Source organism: Notolabrus celidotus, chromosome 6 (genome assembly GCF_009762535.1).
Source record: "Notolabrus celidotus isolate fNotCel1 chromosome 6, fNotCel1.pri, whole genome shotgun sequence".
Lineage (NCBI taxonomy): Eukaryota > Metazoa > Chordata > Actinopteri > Labriformes > Labridae > Notolabrus > Notolabrus celidotus.
Window position 1 is genome coordinate 25,365,632 of NC_048277.1, and position 18,621 is coordinate 25,384,252.

General features: G+C 39.9%; 1 protein-coding gene across 1 annotated transcript in view; it reads right to left on the reverse strand.

Moving 5' to 3' along the window:
* Positions 1–17,418, reverse strand: part of cd82b (CD82 molecule b) — a 33,295-nt gene extending 15,877 nt beyond the window's left edge. The window contains exons 1-3 of the mRNA XM_034686071.1: positions 17,243–17,418; positions 7,697–7,769; positions 6,417–6,489 (exon numbers count right to left, since the gene is read on the reverse strand). Of these exons, the coding sequence (XP_034541962.1) occupies positions 6,417–6,489; positions 7,697–7,759 (136 nt within the window). The 5' untranslated portion in view covers positions 7,760–7,769; positions 17,243–17,418. The remainder of the gene's footprint in view (positions 1–6,416; positions 6,490–7,696; positions 7,770–17,242) is intronic.
* Between the last annotated feature and the right edge of the window lie 1,203 nt (positions 17,419–18,621).

Here is an 18,621-nt window from a genome sequence, read left to right on the forward strand (position 1 = left end):
TTCTTCCCTCAAAAGATTATTTTTAATAGGCCACCAGAGAGAGTGGGACCAAGACAAGTCAATGTGTAGCGAGATTAATTGATTTCCCTCTTTGGTATGTGGAGGGGAAGAGCTCCAGCAGCAGCAGGAGGAAGATGAGGAGGGAATGGAGGAGGAGGAGGAGGCGGAGGAGGAGGAGGCAGGGACTGAAATGGACGATTGGAAGGTTGGAGAGGAGATAAACTGGAGCCATTATGTGGCCGAGATATCTGGGCTGGAGGCAGGGAGTCAGAGCTCGGTCTGCAGATGAAGCCAGAAGCTGGGCTCTGTGAAATGGCTCCAACTCTTAAAGATTCCTGGGCCAAGCACAAAGCAGCCAGAGCTATCTGATCACTCGGTCCCATCCAGGCTGAGAGAAGACACAGCAGCTCTCCCACCACTGCTGCTGCTGATGAATATAATGCAATGCTGCCTCTAATTAAAGCTGAATATATGCACTGTGGTTATTCCAAATCTCCTCATCATAGTAACTACTGTTGCTTCATACAGAAATGCAGTAAACACTATGAATATTAATATCACATGGACTTTTCAAATGCTTTCCAAGTGCAGCTCCACCATGTTAAACTTAATTACATACACGCACTGACATACAGCTGCTAGTTGCAACTTGAAAAACACTTCCTCATGTAGCTGCAGACTCTCTGACTCTTCATATAGTAAATCACGTGTACGCATATTATCACAGGATGCAGGCTGTTTCATTATCCGAAAGATAAATAAAGCAATGTGTAGGACATCGGAGAAGTTTCTTACTTTGCCCAGATTCTTTCAAATAAACCACAAATACACACTGACACGTATCTACAATTTTTGGGGGGGCTTCTGGCCTTTAAATCAGTAGTTAATGTCCAACTACAGGACACTCTTTTCTGCAGTGGTGGACAGTAACAGAGCACATTTACTTGAGTATAGTACTTAAGTAATTTTTTTGAGTATCTGTACTTTACTTGAGTATTACTTTTACTCCACTACATTCAGAAGGCAATTATTGGTTGAACTTGAACTTGGAGCAAACACAGAGCAAATTTCACTCAGATCAGGCAGTTCATTTGGAGGTGGTAATGATGGCTATAATTCTCCACCTGAGCAGCCACGGTCATATCTTCAGCCAGTGTTAGAGGTTTTTGAAATGAAGAATGATACGTATCATTTGAAATGTTCTCCCTGTTTCCCACTCTGCCCAAACAAACAAACATTCACTGTCCAACCTGAGAAAGCGTGTTGAGCTGTGTAACGTTTGTTTCATTCCAGATGAACATTTCAAACTAAGCTGTCTGTACTTGGAGTAACTTAGTTGATGTTTTTATTCCATGGAATAGTTTTTAGAGATTTCAATTAATGGTTTCTAAACATAATGTAACAGAATGTACTCCTATGTATTCTTGACTGCATTTATGTATTGTAAAAATACGTTTTGAAATTTTTTAAGAAGTACTTTGAATACTTAAGTATTTTTAAAAGGAAGTACTCCAGTACTTTAACTCAAGTAATAATCTGACAGAGCAACTTTCACTTGTATTGGAGTAATATTTCACTAGGAGAATCTATACTTTGACATAAATAATGGAGCTGAGTACTTTGTCCACCACTGCTTTTCTCTATGTTCTGTTAAAACTTCTATATTTAAAATCAAGTGATTAACAAGGCTCAAGATCTTGTGGTTGCGGCTTTGCCCATTTTAGAATCTGCTCTTCTATTGTTTCATATCATGGTTAAAAAAAAAACAACCTCTAGTTAAAACTGCAAGTCTGATGGCTGTATGATAGCACATCACATTCTGTAATTAACTTGCTTCACTTTAAATAATTATACTAAGGTATCATACAGGCGCCAAACCCACACACATGCACAGAGACGTCATTACATGCGTGTACATGGCTGACTCTACATGTGTGTGTTACCAGAGCAGTGCATGTTGTGGTGGTTTCGACAATAATTGAAAGCTGAAAAGTACTTTGGTCAACATATGCTGAGTGCTTCTGTGGCTGCAGGGTAGCATTTAAAGGGAGAAAGACGAGTGTACTGTATGTACTAAATCCAGCACTGTGTTCAAGGAGTTATTTCAGTCAACCTCACACACAAATGCACGTACGCACTCAACTACAAGCAGCAGATGTCTATAGGTTCCTTAAAAACAGGAAGTACATGCAGGATTTGGGAAGATGAATGAAAAAAAGAGCACCTCTGAAACAAAGCATGCAAGAAACTGCTAAATAGCATCAGACTGAGGCAGAGAAAGCAGATGTGCAAGTGTCAGTGTTTACCGAGGATTGCATGCTACAACTGTCTGCTACATACTGTGATTTCCTTACAGATAATAAGTTGTCGCTGACAGCAGCATAACTTTTTCACCACACTTGTCACAATAAATCAACATAAGAGAATTATTGGATGTTAAAACAGCATTTCTTAAATGTAGATCATAGGAAAGTTGTCTATTAATACTTGTTGGAAGTATGGTCGATTGAATGTTTGGATGAAGTTTCAGTGCAGTCCACTGATTACATGAACGCTTGTTCCAGTGAAAACATACACCCTGGAGTTAGAGGAAACGCCATGCAACACTAATACAACCTCAAACTGTGTTCTACTGCCACCACATCCAAAGTCTGAATGTTTCTGACGTTCTTGGTGTTTTACTGCAATTTATCTAATCTCTGGATTTACTGTTTCCTCTTACACTGATCTGTCGCTCACAGTGAAACATGTGAAGAGGAGGACTTGTAGTTTCTTTTTCTATTCTACTTAACTATAAAGTCCTTGAAAGTGAAAAAAAATCACGTTTCCTCTAAGACTGCCACAGCTTCTGTGTTCTGTGGCACTTTTTTTGCACTCAGCATGTGTTCACCTGGTTTCTGTGCTGCTACGCAGCACACTATGGCATGTTTCCATGTAGGTCTCTGCAAGATGTTCTAAAATAGTTCCTCCGGGTGGTTTCCATGGAACTTTCCATTCAAAGAGGCAAGAATCATAGAGCCTGTCGTGAAAGCTTCTGAAGAAGGAGGGACTGTTTGGTTGTACAGGTCCCTCTGTAAACACGACCACAGCCGCATGTTCAGCTTGTATACAGCTGAAGAGGAGTGACATTATGTACGTTAGCATTAAATTACTTTTTTTGCTTCATTTTTAGGGTTAAAGCAGCCCAAAGAAAAAACAGCTTTCCAACCAAGTTCTATTTTCTCTGTTCCTGACTTTGGAAAGTTTCTGGATCACTCCGCTGCATATTTCCAAACTCTGCTTTTGGTTCACTTTCCAGCTCACAGACCTCCGTCCAAGGCTTACTTTTGTTTAAACATAAGGCAAGCTGTGTTTTGGCAAGTGCCAGCAGGATAAACTCAAGGCATCATGTCCCTGAGCTAACGTTTAACAGCACTGTATTGTTATAGAGGGGCGTTCATTGACGAGAAGATAGGGCTTGAAACTCAAACACTCCAAAACTCCCTGTCTGAACTCATGGGGACATCTGCTGCAGCCTCTATTAATACAACTCATAAAGAATGGAAACTGAAAACACACAGATCCTGTTGATGCTCAGGCATTGGGACAACTTCTGAGGAAAGCACACAGAGTCAATAAACAGCAGTTGAGTTCAGCTTCGGTTTTTGTTCTTCTGCAGAGGGGTACGAGGTTAGACATCCAGCAGGAGTCATGGCTGATCCATTCTGGGTACAGGAACAAAAATACATGACGGAGAGAAGGTCATCAAGCCCCAGAGGAAGGGATATCCTCAGGGTATCAGTGGAGCAGGATCTCTGCTATCTCTGGAGGAACAACTGTATTATCATAACAATAGAAGCAGCAGGGATGATGGATACTGTACTGCCTTTATGTTTTGGAGATAAGTTCAAATTTACCTTACAGTGATCCCTCCCTGAGCAGTAAATGACCTCCAGAGCTGAAACATGAGCCAGAGGGAGACAAGACTCTGCTGAACGAGTTAACAACACAAGGTCAGACGTGGATGCTCTTCGTCACAGTGCAGCCTTTTTGTAAGTCATTAGTCAAAGCAGCACAGAGCTCCAGCCCAAATATAGATTCCTGGAGCTCATCCAAGCGCTCGCTGACTGGACTTTCTCAGAACAAAACTTTAGAGCTACAGATTGCAAACACAAGCTAAAAATGTCACAACTACAAATTATTCCAAAACATTGATTATTATGCACATTTTCTACTTCCTGTTAGTGTTTTTAAGATGTACTTTTTGAGCTTGAAATCTTAGGACATTGCACTCTGTGTCACCATATTTATTTACTGCTTCACAATTGTTTCATGACTCTACCTCATTTATAAACATGATCTAAAAATTGGCATCATGGGGCGCTGGAGGCCTAGGGGTCTAAGCAGCCCACATACAGAGGCTACTGTTGTATCTTTAGTTCATTGATACGATATAATATTATTTACTTTGTGTAGTGACAATATATATGGTTGGTCGCAGATAATTACTCCAGTTTATGTTACCGATGGTAAAAACAGTTCTTCATCCAGTCCACAAGATGATAGTATTACCCCTATTTATGTTGCTGTTCAGGTGCCGTAAAACAGTGACGTAAAATGACGTAGTTAACTTAGAATGAATGAAAGAGCATGAAGTTGTTCATGCCATGCATTGTCGATGTAACGCTGCAAAGTTCCCAGTAAAGACCAAGTAAACATGCAAAGTGATGTACGTCGTCTTTCTAGAAGTTACAACTGAGTTCCCACATTTTGGTGCCAAAACCCGGGAACGGAGACTTTATTCCACACTCCTCGACAGCTGTAACTAGCTTAGCTGCTACGAAAGAACCGGAGATATGGCGAAGAAACTGCAGAGACTGAAACAAAGACGTGGAGTGGTACGAGCATCCGCCACAGCTACAGTCCTCATCGCAGGGGTCGCCGGTTCGATTCCCGGCCGGTCGACCATTTCCTTCATGTCTTCCCTCGCTCTCTACTCCCCACATTTCCTGCCTCTCTTCAGCTGTCCTATAAAATAAAGGCACAAAGGCCAAAAAATATAACTTAAAAAAATAACAAAATTAGCATCATAAGTCTGCCCTAGTTCTTGCATGAACTGGCATTCTTTTAAGCCTCTTTTTTTCCAGACAATCACTGTGTCTCTCCATCTTTTATCCCTCCTGGCACTGTGGTTGTGAGTGACAGTTGGCCTCAGTCGTGAGTGGTACAGTCGCTTGACAGTTAAGTGAAAAAGGGTTTAGGTGATGAGTTTTGTTGGACAATAAACTGAAATCATCAGACATTTTAGTTCAGTGTGACAGAGAACCATGAAAAGAAGAAAATCCTGAAGTTGAAACAGACACAAGTTTGGATATCTTGGTTGAAATACTTAATATATTGCTTAATAATCAAAATAGTTGCCCACAGATTTAAAAAAAAATTAAGGGGTTCAGAGCAACAAAAAGATGATTCATCCTCTGTCTGTACAACAGTAAACCTCACAGTTCATTACACTCACTCTGCTGCCCTCATCCTCAGCTCACCCCCTCAGGAAAGCAGTATCAGGCTTGCATAGAAAGAAACACAATATTTGACTTCCAGCACATGTAATAAATTGCCAGAAAATAAATTCAAAGTATTTTTCTTTACAGACTGAAAACTTCAGCGCTGCTCTCGGCAATTCTCCATCTGGGATGAATACACTGAGAGCTTTTATAACAAGATTTATGACAACTAAGAGTTTCCATCCGTAGTTCACTGCTCTCTTCAGGCCAGGCAGGGACTGGGTTTCATTATAATATATTTCTCCAGTGTCTGTGCATTAGATAACCTAAGTTAGACATGGTGTTTGCTGTGACAGTGCTGATAACTTTGCCTCTTGGGAAGTTGCCAGTTGGAGTCTTGGTTTTTTATAGCCTGAAAAGATCTGCTGCAACATCTGTGCTGGTGGGAGATTCTATCTGTGGCTCGTCTGCCATCTGGGGAGTTCAAAGTACAACTCTATGGAAACTGCAAGGGAAATGAAGCTGCTATTTTCCAACATAAGATAAAACAACTTCAGACTCTTTATGAGTCATGAGAATTTCAGTTTGCCTGATTGACCTTCTCTCTTAGATCTCCACAAATGTGTCTATCAGTGTTTGTCAGAATGAATGTGGCTTTGTAAAAGGCTGAGAAAGTTGTGAAGTTTTCTCTGAGAGTCGCATTTTTGTTTCAGTGTGAATATCCCTTTGAGGTTCCTTGGGAACAATAAAAAAAAACACATAAACCATGCAGAAGAGGCCAGAGGTTTCAGTCCAATCTCAGCTTCTCTTTCCACTGTGCTCAGACCTGCTGAACAGGTCAAAGGGCTGAATGTTTGTTGACGTCAGGGTTATCACTTAGGACGTGGCAGCAGGACTCTCGGTATGTGTTTGAGTGAGTGTTACGCAACTTACGTAAAACAGCGATGAAGCTCTGGTTATCAAAGAGGACCCACAGGCCAAAGCCCATAATGAGTGCTCCAAAGATCTGTGGGGGGGGGGGGGGACAGAAGAGAATAAGAAACAGAATCCTACATGAGAATGAGACAAAGAATCTGTGCTGGTGTGTTTTAAACAGAGGGGTTTGTTTTTGCTTCCTCAGGCTGTCACATCTGGGATTAATCAGCTTCAAACTCTTCTGCTTGTCTCCTCTCTCACAGATAAGTGCAGATGGAAAGAGGATGTGGAGAGAAACTTGAGACCAACTTAGCTGCTCTTTTTCACAATTAAGCAGAATCTATCCACAGATTTATCAGTATATTCCTCCAGAACACCCAGCTGAACAAGAAGTAAGAACAACTGGGTCAGAGTAACAGTAAGGAGAATAATGATCTAGAGACTGGCGTCCGCAAGCCTCTCTAAATGATCAGTTTTACCTCATGCGCCCTTGTAATGAAGCTATGAAGTGCATAACTTCTATGTAATTAAGAGGGCTCTTGTTTAGACATTGTGGGGCACAATAGTGGGGACAAAATTTGTAGATGAGAGGCTCTTTCACCAGTCCCCCCCCCACTTTGGACCGCCTCACCTCCCAAGCCCCACAACAGTCATTAAAGTTTCAGTTGAGAGCTGTTCATTTAGAGGGACTGTTCAGCTCCCGGCAGGCATTATTAGCCCACCACTTCCTGCACCCCCACCACCCCCCCCTCCCCCTGCCTAAGCTACAGTGTAATCTGTCTACATGGACAAACACCGACACAGACATTCACACACACGCTTCCGATTAGACACCAGTCGAGTGTTCACATCAAAAGGTCTGCGTCAGGTTTACAGCCGCAGTCTCATTGGAAAAGTCTGGACATCCTCGCGGAGTCATTTTTAAGAGAGTGGGGGTAATATCAAGTCCTGGACTTTATGTTGAGGATGGTGTGAGAGAGGAGGAAACGAGCAGAAAGCATCTGTTGATGTTTAGACCTGGCTAGTACTCTGTAAAGTCACACCCCAGGCACAGTCAAGCAACATTTCCATATCTGCACTAATCTCTGGTGTTATTTGAATAAAGACGCTTACTCAAATAAAAACTGCTGCTGAAAGACGTCAAACAGCTTTCAATGCATCATGAGTGTCTGAGTCTGCTGAGGGAGCATAGCTGACCTATCTTTTATCTAAGATAAACAGAGGTGCTGACAGAGTGGAAGTCAGGTCTTACAGTGCACGCACAGGTATCGAGTAGTGATGAGTAATGTGATACTCACGAAGAAAAGGAGGTTGAAGAGGAATAGAAAGTACTTGGTGACTGTGATGCATCCTTTCCCCATGGCTGCGCCTCTGGAAGACAGAAGGAGACACATTTTATTGGTTTAATTAAGCAACAGACGGCAGTATCAAGGCATAGAGTGTGCATTTGAGATAACAAGAAAAGACAGACTTAAAGGTGACATATTGTGCTCTTTTTCATCAAAATATATTCGTCTAAGAGGTCCCAAAACATGTCTTTAAAGTTTATTGCTCAAAAAAACACTATGAAATCAGATTTTAGCATGCCTGTAAACCCCTCTTTTTCAGCCCTGCTCAGAACAGGCTGTTTTCTGTGTCTGTGCCTTTAAATGAGAATGAGCTCTCTGACCACGCCCCCTCAGGAAGTGGATGTGCCCTCGGCTGTCCAGCACGTTGATGTAATGTTTACAAAATGGCTGCATAGACATGGCTGCTCACAGGCCCGCGTTACTTCAACCCTCTGAATTTGATCGAGAATCTGATCCTGACGAAGAGGCGCCTGCAGCAGGACCTTTCTGAACGATTGGTCACAGATTTTGTGTTTCTTGTTGTTTTATTTGTCAGTATGTCGACGTGTGTCTTGGTACACAGCGACGAACATGTAGCTATGTGGCTATGCTAACTAGCGCTAGCACTTTTCTGTGAAAAATAAAAATCATCCACTAATCTTCAAATCTGCAGACGTGGGCAGTAAAACCGACATTTGTGTTTATTAAGACAGCCTACAACTAGCATGCCTCCCCCTAAGCTCCTTGTTAGCACACATGTGTGCTGGTAATGAAAAACGGAGGAGGGGTTGAGTTGTATTTTATACAGTCTATGGGCTGAACAAGCTCTGAGCTCTGACTTCCGTTACAGACCGGATATTGTTGTGAGGTATGAAAAACAATGAAAACTGAAACGGCTCGTTTCAGCACACATTTACAGAAAGGTGGAGAAATTAAAACAGGGGCAGAATGGATTTTTTTAATTTTCGGGGGGTTTGTAGACATGCCAGGGACACATATTTCAGGTAGAGAACCATTAAAAAGTCGATTTTGCATGATATGTCACCTTTAAGATGGAGAAAAGATGCATGAGAGAAACACAGACTGCCAGCATTGAGACTCTGTTCTTGTGATGGTATAAAAGTCAGAACCAAAGAACAAGGACAGAGGACAATCTGCACAGTCTGGTCCCAGATTACACACAGCTTTAATCTTCAAAGCAACAACTTCTGCCTAATTCGTTTCTCAAGAGCCACTTTCCTGCACTCTTAACCAGCCAATCTGCTCCCATCTCCAGTTTTATAAGACACCAATCAGCCTGTTCTCTGTAAATGCTAGGTTTTATGATAGAACTGTATGCTTTAGAAAGTCTGTTAGCAAATATAGTTTTACTCTTAACAAACAAGAGGAACCACCCTGGAGAGGCAGATTGGAGGGAAGACCACCACAAAGAGGAGAGTGGTGAGGTCACGATGGCGGCGTGGAGAGACTATGACAGCATGTGGTTAGGTATGCTATTGTTACCACAAACAGAGGGGAACGAGGCGATCTAAAACTGTGCTTACTGACTGTAACAAGCTGGGTTACAGACTGTTTTACAGTCAATTTTTTCAAACTATTTCAAGCTAAATGCAAAACAACAGACGCCTATTTAAAACCATATCTACAAATAATCATCCAGTGTTGTTGTTATGTTATACAACCGCATACAAGACAACACAAGCAAGCTGAGAACTGTAACTTGAGGCATGTTTCACTCACATCTGCATTGTTTTTACGACCCCCTCTTACTCACTTATATTTGTGCTTACACACATATACACACTACAATGCAGCACACATATGCCTGCATTCAGTGGCTTTTCTATGAGTAACATTTTCCTCTGAGGAAACACCTGTAGGCCAGAGCATGCAGCACCGCACTTACAGTACAGTAGGGACACTCTCTGGCAGCAATGAGCCGGCCTGGACTCCAAGAGTCCAAAGAAAATATTTACCACATCCAGACCTTTTTTCCCTTCAGCGGGTGCTCTGAAAATACAACCAGCCATTGTGGTTATTTGAGGAGTCTGAAAATATCATACGAAGACGACTCCCCGTGTATCAGATGACAAGCTGTTCTCTTCTGCCGGACTGTTTGACACTAAAACTGTAGGTTGAAGCTCGGCCCTATAATCTCATGTACTTAGTTCTATTTTTAACAATTTGAATTACTGTGACCTTCTATTTATCGTGTATTATTACTCTTTTTAAATGTTTTTTTTTTTTAGATGATTTTCGTGACTAACAAATAAGCACAAGGACAGTACACAAAGTAACACATGACATGGAACAGCGACTAAATTAATAGAAAGTATACCGGTAGTGAGCTGATGTCATGTCAGCAAAGTTCAGATGACTGCTGTAAGATTGAAATGTAATGTTTTTCTCAAATGATGCATTTAGTGTTAAGAAATTTTAAGAGCTTTTGGGACAAGGATGGCAAATTAAAATTAGAAAATAATAACAATATTAATCCTTGGAGCAATTGGATAATTGAAAGTTCAAAACTGAGGGAGAAAGAGAAGGGACAAGCAAATAATAAATAAATAAATAAATAAATTCATAAATAAATTCAGAAATTAGTTAATAGAGAGAAAAAAATATTTAAATATTTTTTTAAGCTTTTATTTCATTTCATCTTTTATCGCTTCATTTTGCTTTGCACCTCTTGTTTTTATTGTCCACTGTAAAGCACTTTGTTACAATTATTATATACATACACATACATGTGTATTATTACTTAACATAACAATAAAATAATTTGATTTAAATTGTTTTAAAATGCCCACATTTTGTAAATAAATACAGTGTTGCGGCTTTATAGGTGAATTTTCAACTTTTTATGTTGCAAACCGCAGCTTTCTTCTACATGGACATATTGCGTCATCAGTTATATAACTATTGAATTGCATAGGAAGCACACTCATATCTTGCAAATAAAACAGCAGTTCTGTCATACTCTGCTGGCATCTCTCAGTTCCATCTGACAACCAAACAGTTGTCTTCCTCTTTGGTTGGTTAATGTTGTGTCACGCGAAGCACCGACATTAAAGCCATCTCACTGTGGTACGCATCAACAACAGGAAATGAATAGCAGACTAATTTGAATCTGAAAAGTATGTTAACCCTCCTGTTATGTTCGTTTTTCTGGAACAGCAATAATGTTCCTGGGTCAATTTGACCCGGGGCATATTCAATTATCCATAAGTGTCAGAACCCCAAAAAATCCCAATACAATTTTTTTTAAATCTAATTATTAACTCCATTACTAACCATTTAAATCAAGATAGTGATTAGTCCATTGGTGTTTTTTAACTGTCACAGATCATGGTTCCATGAGGATAACTCACTTCTTTTTCATTAAAATTCATGTTAAAACTTTTTTAATGTACATTGGAAAGCCCTAAATATAAATACGACAGTGACATAACATAGATTTTTGTTTAATTTATTCTATATTTGGGGTTTTTTAATTTTGTATGAAGTGATGTTGATAAATTAACACGACTTCTTTTCTATCACATGCTGCCCAGATTTTTAAGCTGCATTTAGCTGCTTTGGATGGCATATATTACCTTAAATAGACTTTAAAAAGGGTCAATTTGACCCGCAAAACAACAAGAGGGTTAAAAGAAAAGAATAAATGCTGTTTTGATGGTGTTTATTTGGCAGCTTCTCTCGGCAGACATGAATAAATAAATTCTGTAAATCTTCCAGAGGACATAATCTGAAGATTAGGGCTGATAAATTATGGCTAAGATTATTATAACTCAAACTCACCACCTTTTATGGGCTATCGATAGCTTAAATGCCAACACAATATCATGTTTACATAGCAATATGAAGCTCAAAACACAGCACATCAGCTGCAAAGCACTTAATCCTTAATGGGGATTGCTGGTCGATATGTCTAGATACTGAACAGCAGTGAAGATTAAAAAAGGCTCAGTTATGACAACCATTGTTTGTTGACTGAGCCCGGTCCATCTGAAAACAATTTCCAACGATGAAGCAGTGTTGCTTATTATATCCTTTAAACAACAAATTAAACAGGCAAACAGGCCCAGCCCAATTTATTCTCAAGCAGCTGGCTGAATAGAGGTTATAACAGCACAGCATAACTAGACCATAAATACACAGTCTCTCACATAAGCTCACATTTTTTTTCTTTCTATACATGTATCTAGAGACAAACCCGATCAAGCTGCACTTCCTGACAGTGAGTGACAAATCTTTTCCGAGGTAAAAACTGAAGACCAGAAAGTGTAATGGAAATTCAAAGCAGAGCCAAACACAGACTCCAAGTAGTAGCGCCTTAATAAGATTTTATTGCAGCTAGTGTTCATAATGCTGCCAACATCTGAAGAAAATGTAGTCTATCTGAAATAGGACAGCAGAAACAGAGAAAGCTCAAGCTTAGGGTGCAAAAAACCATGAACAGGAAAGAAATGATTTAGGAGAGCTGCAAATGAGCCACCTGAGAGTTCAGATTTGATGACCTCATACTGAAACGTTCTCCCTACATACTCTGAATGTTCCTCTCTGCACTTTGGCACAAAGTGTGGTCAGGTTTCATGAAACAGTGTGAGGTTTTAAAAGGAGGTGTTAAATTGAGATTATGTTTTTTTGTTTATCATGCAAAGAGCCACTACAGATGCATGAGGTGCACGGAGTCATGATTACAAAAACAGAATTAGTGGCAGATGGCATCGACCGTGTTGGTAATGGACCCGGCATGGATCAGCTACAGCCTTGTGGCACACAAAAAGACAGGCTTTATGCCAGCCTCCATCTCCCACCACCTCCCATTATAATCATACATGACCCATTTACACATCTGTGAAGCCATGCTGGCATGAACCTGCCTGCACCATCATGGTAGTAAAGCCCTTAATACCAGGCCAGAATCATGCTCCGACATCTGCAGCTATGTGGGTTATCCCTCTGTACAGATAGCTTTCTGTCTACTGTGGCATTTTCAACTTTAGTCCAAATAAGCGGGAACTACTCCACAAACCGTTTGTTTCTAGAGACAGCAACTGAAGTAAATGTGTTGTCTAGAATTATTTTTTTCACCTAAGATCATGCAAAATCTATTCATAGTGTGATTTACTTTAGTTGGCAAGCCCGACAAATTCTGTTCCAAGGGGGGATTTCCCATTGAGGACTGATAGGATGCTTCAACAGTGTATGACATAAAATGGTAAAATCCCCACAGAGATTCAGTGCCAGATATCTTCCCACCACTCACTGGAAACGATGAAGCATCATCTATGGTAACATAGATGTTTATGTCTACTACTACTCGTGCCAATAATTATTTAAATTATTTTGTCTTTGCTGACAAATTAATACAGCTACATCAAGATAGTAGTGGCTAAATGACTCATAAGTATGCTGTCTTGTTCAGACCAGCCACAAAAAAACCAGAAAGAAAGCAATGTGGCTAAGGTGATGTCATGAAAACATCAGCTCTAAGCAACAGGGACTTTTTCAGCCAGCATAAATTACAGAAAAACTTGTTTCCATCACAACCAACCAGTCTTCAATTTGATGCAGATATCACTCCATTAACCTCTTAGAGCCTGATTATTTTTCCATCAGCAACATGAGATCCTGAACAGCATCACACTTCTCACCAACATATGTACTGTTGAGGTACATTGGAAGATACTGTCAAAAAACAAACTTCTATAAATGAAGATAAACCCATGTGAAAAAAGTGCAAATCTGTGGGCATTGCTTAGGACTGAATTTTGCCTGTTCTTAGAGGTGTACCTGCTCAAATATGAAATACTACTTGTTAACCACAATATTGCTAAAAAGCTTGCACCCACCATGAGGCAACGGGATGTTGCTCATAGTGACTTTACAGTTCTGTCACATGAACGCCTCTGATCACTTGAAACACTGCTCATGAAACATTCTTTCACACATCTATAGCCTACTTATACTATGTCTGAAAGAGCACCCCTCCAACACCTTGTGGTAGTAGTGCAACGGTTCATCGTTGATCCGTGATCCGTACGGATTGCCTCTCCACGGTTCGGCACGGACGTGGTCCGCCGATCGGTTGATGAAAAATTTTGCGCGTGTTCACGTGATGACTGCATGTTCAATCCCCACTTACTCGTCAAGCGCAGCGGTAGTCATGGCAAGTGAAGTTGCAGAGGAACTTGAAAAACCTCCTGCATCTCTTAAGTCACATGTATGGGAGCATTTTGGGTTTCCCTGTGAAATACAGTGAATGCTGAATGTGCTTGAGCCACGTTATGAAATTCCGTTGCGCACCCACTAGATCAGAGGCCGTCAATACGCGGCCGTCTATTTGTGGTCCCTGAACTGTTATTCCTTCACTCTGTGTTTTGGTCGGGTCACCCCGTGTTTACCGGGACTTGTCTCCATGCCAACGATACGCAGACAGGCTGTTACTGGGTCACTTAGGCTGTTTCCGAAACGGCCTGCTACATACTACTTACTAATGTAGTAGGCAGTAGGTATTGCCTACTACATACTGCGTTTGAATTTAGTATGTAGTATGACTGTTCTGTCCGATCTGTCATGCAGCATGCTGAGCCAGACTTCGCTGGATTTCCGGTTTCGGAAAGCGGAAGTAAACAACGGCGAAGCCGATAAATAAAATGCTTATTTAGCATCCATTTATGATTTAAAAAGTTAGGAAGTGGTTTATATGTAATTTGATAACTTTCACAGCACCCAAAAACAGATTTCCTCCCTTCAAAAAATGAGGAAAAAGAAAAAGCAGAACGAGCGCTATGCATTATGGGAAACAGTACGCGAGGCAGACTGGTCCAATGCACACTGAGATATTTTCCCGTATCAGTAGACATCCGGGGAGTTTTGGCATACTGCAGATTTTGCTCTTGTTCACATACTACTTACTACATACTGAATTTTGGACATATCAGTACGTACTGCTAGTATAGTAGGCGATTTCGGAAACAGCCTTAGAGTCCAATGCTGCGAGTGCAATTTTTAACTTTCACTTTCGTTTTTGGAGCAGTTCGCATGTTGGCACTTTGCCAGCTGTAGGACCCTAGAATAAAACGTGTGTTCCAAGTTTGCAGCTCAAAGAAAAGTGGACGGTGAAAATCAGCGATTGAAAGAAGAATGGAGTGAAACTTTTGAAGTTCCTCTGCTCCTTCACTTGTGCCATGCCATGAAATGCAGTGAATGAGGCAGGACTGGGCCCACAGATAGGGTGCTTTGCACATGCAGTAAATTTTGAGTTGAATTTTGTTTTTATTTAATGGGCAAAGTGTTTTACCAAATAATGGAGGGACAAAGTTATATTTGTCTTGTCTTCTTTTTTTTTTGCTGATCCGAAAAATGATCTGATCCGTGGCTCAAAACCGTGATCCTGATCCGAACCGTGAGGTTTTTGATCCGCTTGCACCCCTACCTTGTAGACTGTTCATTGATGAGAGATTCATAACACCACAGAGGGAAGCTGAGCTTAACATGAAGCTTAACCAAACAATGCAAGAGCAGATGGCTCCATCACTTAGAGCAGAAGAAAGGAGAGGCTCAAAAACACCATGAAGCAGAGACAATGGCACACATGTTATGACAGTTATCGGCTACTGATAGACTGCACACTTCCTAAGTGGGTTAATATTTACATTAGGTGTGAAAAAAACAAGTATTTTGTTATTTTTCCAAATGCTTGTCACATTAAAACAACGCCAAGCTGTTAGGTATTTCGTTATGGGGAAAAAAAAATCATATAGCTATTTGTTGTCAAAAGTTTATCGGTGCCAAAAGTACGGTGGCCCTGAAGGACAAAACAAATTTACAAAAGATGACACACTTTTACCAAGGTCAGAACAAATTTTGATTTAAGAAAACAAATCTAAAAAATAAAAATAAAAAATAAATTGACAAGCGGTGAGACGATTTTACAAATGGCGGAACACTTTTACCATTACTGAAACTAATTTACATTCATTTTTAACGGAAAAGGAATGTACCAAACACCGGAAGTGATCCGGCACCAAACAGAGTACCGGTACCAAACGTAGTACCAGTACCAAACATCGCTCTGTTTGGTTTCTCTCCATCCAAACAAACTAAATGACCCCTTAGTCAACCCTTACACTCCTGGATCACTTCCAGTGTTTGGTACATTCCCTTTCCGTTAAAAATTAATGTACATTTGTTTCAGAAATCGTAAAAGTATTTTTTGATTTTGTAAATTTGTTCTTAATTTTAAATTTGTTTTGGCCTTGGTAAAAGCGTTTTGATTTTGTAGTTTTGTTTTCTTAACCCTCCTTATATGTTGCAGGTCAAATTGGCCCATTTTAAAGTAAAAAAAAAAAAAAATTGTTAAAAGTATTTTTTTGCATTTCTAATGTCACAGTGGATGAAAGTTTAGTGGTATTCTTCAGTGGTTCTTTCAATCTTAGGTAATATATATCTTCCAAACCAGCTAAATGCAGCATAAAAACCTGGGCAGCATGTGACAGAAGAGGTGTCTCGTGTTAATTCATCAACATCACTACATTAAAAAAAAAATCCAAATGTTAAATAGAATAAACAAAAATCTATCTCATCTAAAACTATTGTTACATTTAGGGCTTTTCAATGTGCGTTAAAAAAAGTTTTAACATGAATTTCATTAAAAAACATGTTAGTTATCCTCATTGAACCATGACCTGTGAGAATTAAAGAACACTGCACTAAATATCAATTCAAATGGTTAGTAATGGAGTTCATGATGAGATTTAAAAAATGTTTACTGGGATTGTTTTGGGTTCTGACACAGGGACCCAGGGACATTATTGCTGTCCCTAAGAAACAACATAACAGGAGGGTTAAATGTAAATTTGTTTTCCAAAATGTAAATTTGTCTCCAACTTTGTAAAAGTGTTTCATCTTTTGTAAATTTGTTTAGTCCTTCAGGGCCACCGTACAAAAGCGTCGAAATAACTCAATATGAAACACAAAGGAGGAACAATACCACACAGTATATGAACGTACATAACACGTAAAGTTACAGACGTACACATTGAAGTTAAGACGTTACTGAGCAAACTACCTCTTGTAAGGTTTTTCTGTCTTTCTCCAACACTACAGCTTGACTCAACTGAACCTACCTCATGTTACCCTTTTATTAAGTTACTTTCTCTTGTCCTTTTCGCTGACTGCAACACTATATCACATTATCAAACCAAATAAAACACGTTCGGTAATCATTTCAGACCTTATCGACGTTATATTAATGTTTCATATATGAACGCCAACCATGAACTGACGTGTCTTCAATCAACAAGCGAACTTTAATGCTGTTACAGACGACTTAATGTGCTATGTTAGCTGAAATCTAATCATTAACAGCTTTTCTGGAGCTTCTTTTAAGTTTCAGTCAAAGCAAGATGACGGCCTAAATATCTAACAACAACAGTAAATGGCTACATTCTGTCTAGTTACCACTGCTAGCTGTCGGTAAACTTATTAAAAACACACACAACTTACTTAGTTTTCTGCTCCGATGATGGTAATAGTTGGTTCGCTGTAATGCTGCCCTCTGCCGCTTGCAGTGTGTGACCGGACTGTTGCTGAAGAGAAACAAGGACTGTGTATGTCTGTCTGCTTGCATGCGTGTGTGTGGAAATGTTCACACCCCTACCCTACAAGAGACTTGCTGCTTACTTCTCTGTTAACCCTCTCCTCCCCTGTCAGGCCAGGAGTTTGGGAGATCACACAGGAACGTTTTCTGGTACTACTTCATAGGCGATTCTAGTCCTTTTTGGGGGGTGTTGAAGCACCTCTAAATTGACTCCCAGCAACCCTAAAATTTGAGAGATTTTTTTTTTTTTTTTTTTTTTACTGTATGTCCTTTTTAACAAGCTAGAAAAGTTTCAAAACCATACAGTACTTGGTTGAAATGTGATATTTTAACAACCACAAAATCAGCAACTCCTCTGCATTTTACATGTTGTGCATTTCCAATGAAAGTCCAAAAAATGAACTCCAATGTCAATTTTTTGTATTTTTGGTACTCACTATAGGGGCTGGTTTACTCCAGAAACATGCATACTGTTTATGTATATGTTGAGGAGCTGATGTATCAAAATTAGATGTCTTTCCCCAGATACTAGGGCTACCATATGTTTCTTCTATGATTCCAATCCATTTATCTTTTGCTGTGGCTCAGCATATTTAAATAACCTTTATCAGATTTGATGGCTTAGTCACAGACTTTCCCAAAAGGTGTTATACTTTTTCTTTCACAAATGTGGGAATGAAATGCATTAAAATGTACAAAACTGTGAAATTCAGCACTCGTGAACTGCTTCTTCATCACTCAAATCACTTGGAAAACAATTAAAAGAAAGCAGGGTTAGCCTATTAAATCATATGATACCATAGAACAGACATGTGGGTAAAATTGAGGGTAACATTTTTTGTTGTCAGTGTAATTGTCTGAGGTCTCCCATAACAAACTGGTAAGTACACACCAAACAACCATACAGGTTATATCTACCTGTATGTTGATCATTAACTTGATAAAATGATTTAGACCACCTTTTGAATGACCCTGTGTTGTAGCGTTTACAAGCATGCCTTCAGACATAAACCAGGGCTCAATATATTAAGTGGAAAGTATGGGGGGAATGCGTAAACAGTGACACATGGGAGCTTTTTTGCCTTTAAACAACCCTAACCACACACACACATTTCCTGTGCCACACACCCTCTCTTTCTACCTTCTTGCAAATGTGAGAGAGAGAGAGCACTGGGGGTGGTAACATTTAGAGCTAGTTCATTTCACACTTTACAGGAAAGATGTTTCAGCAAACCTGTGTACCTTCATGTTGTGACTGTTTACAGGTCCCATACAGAAAACACTA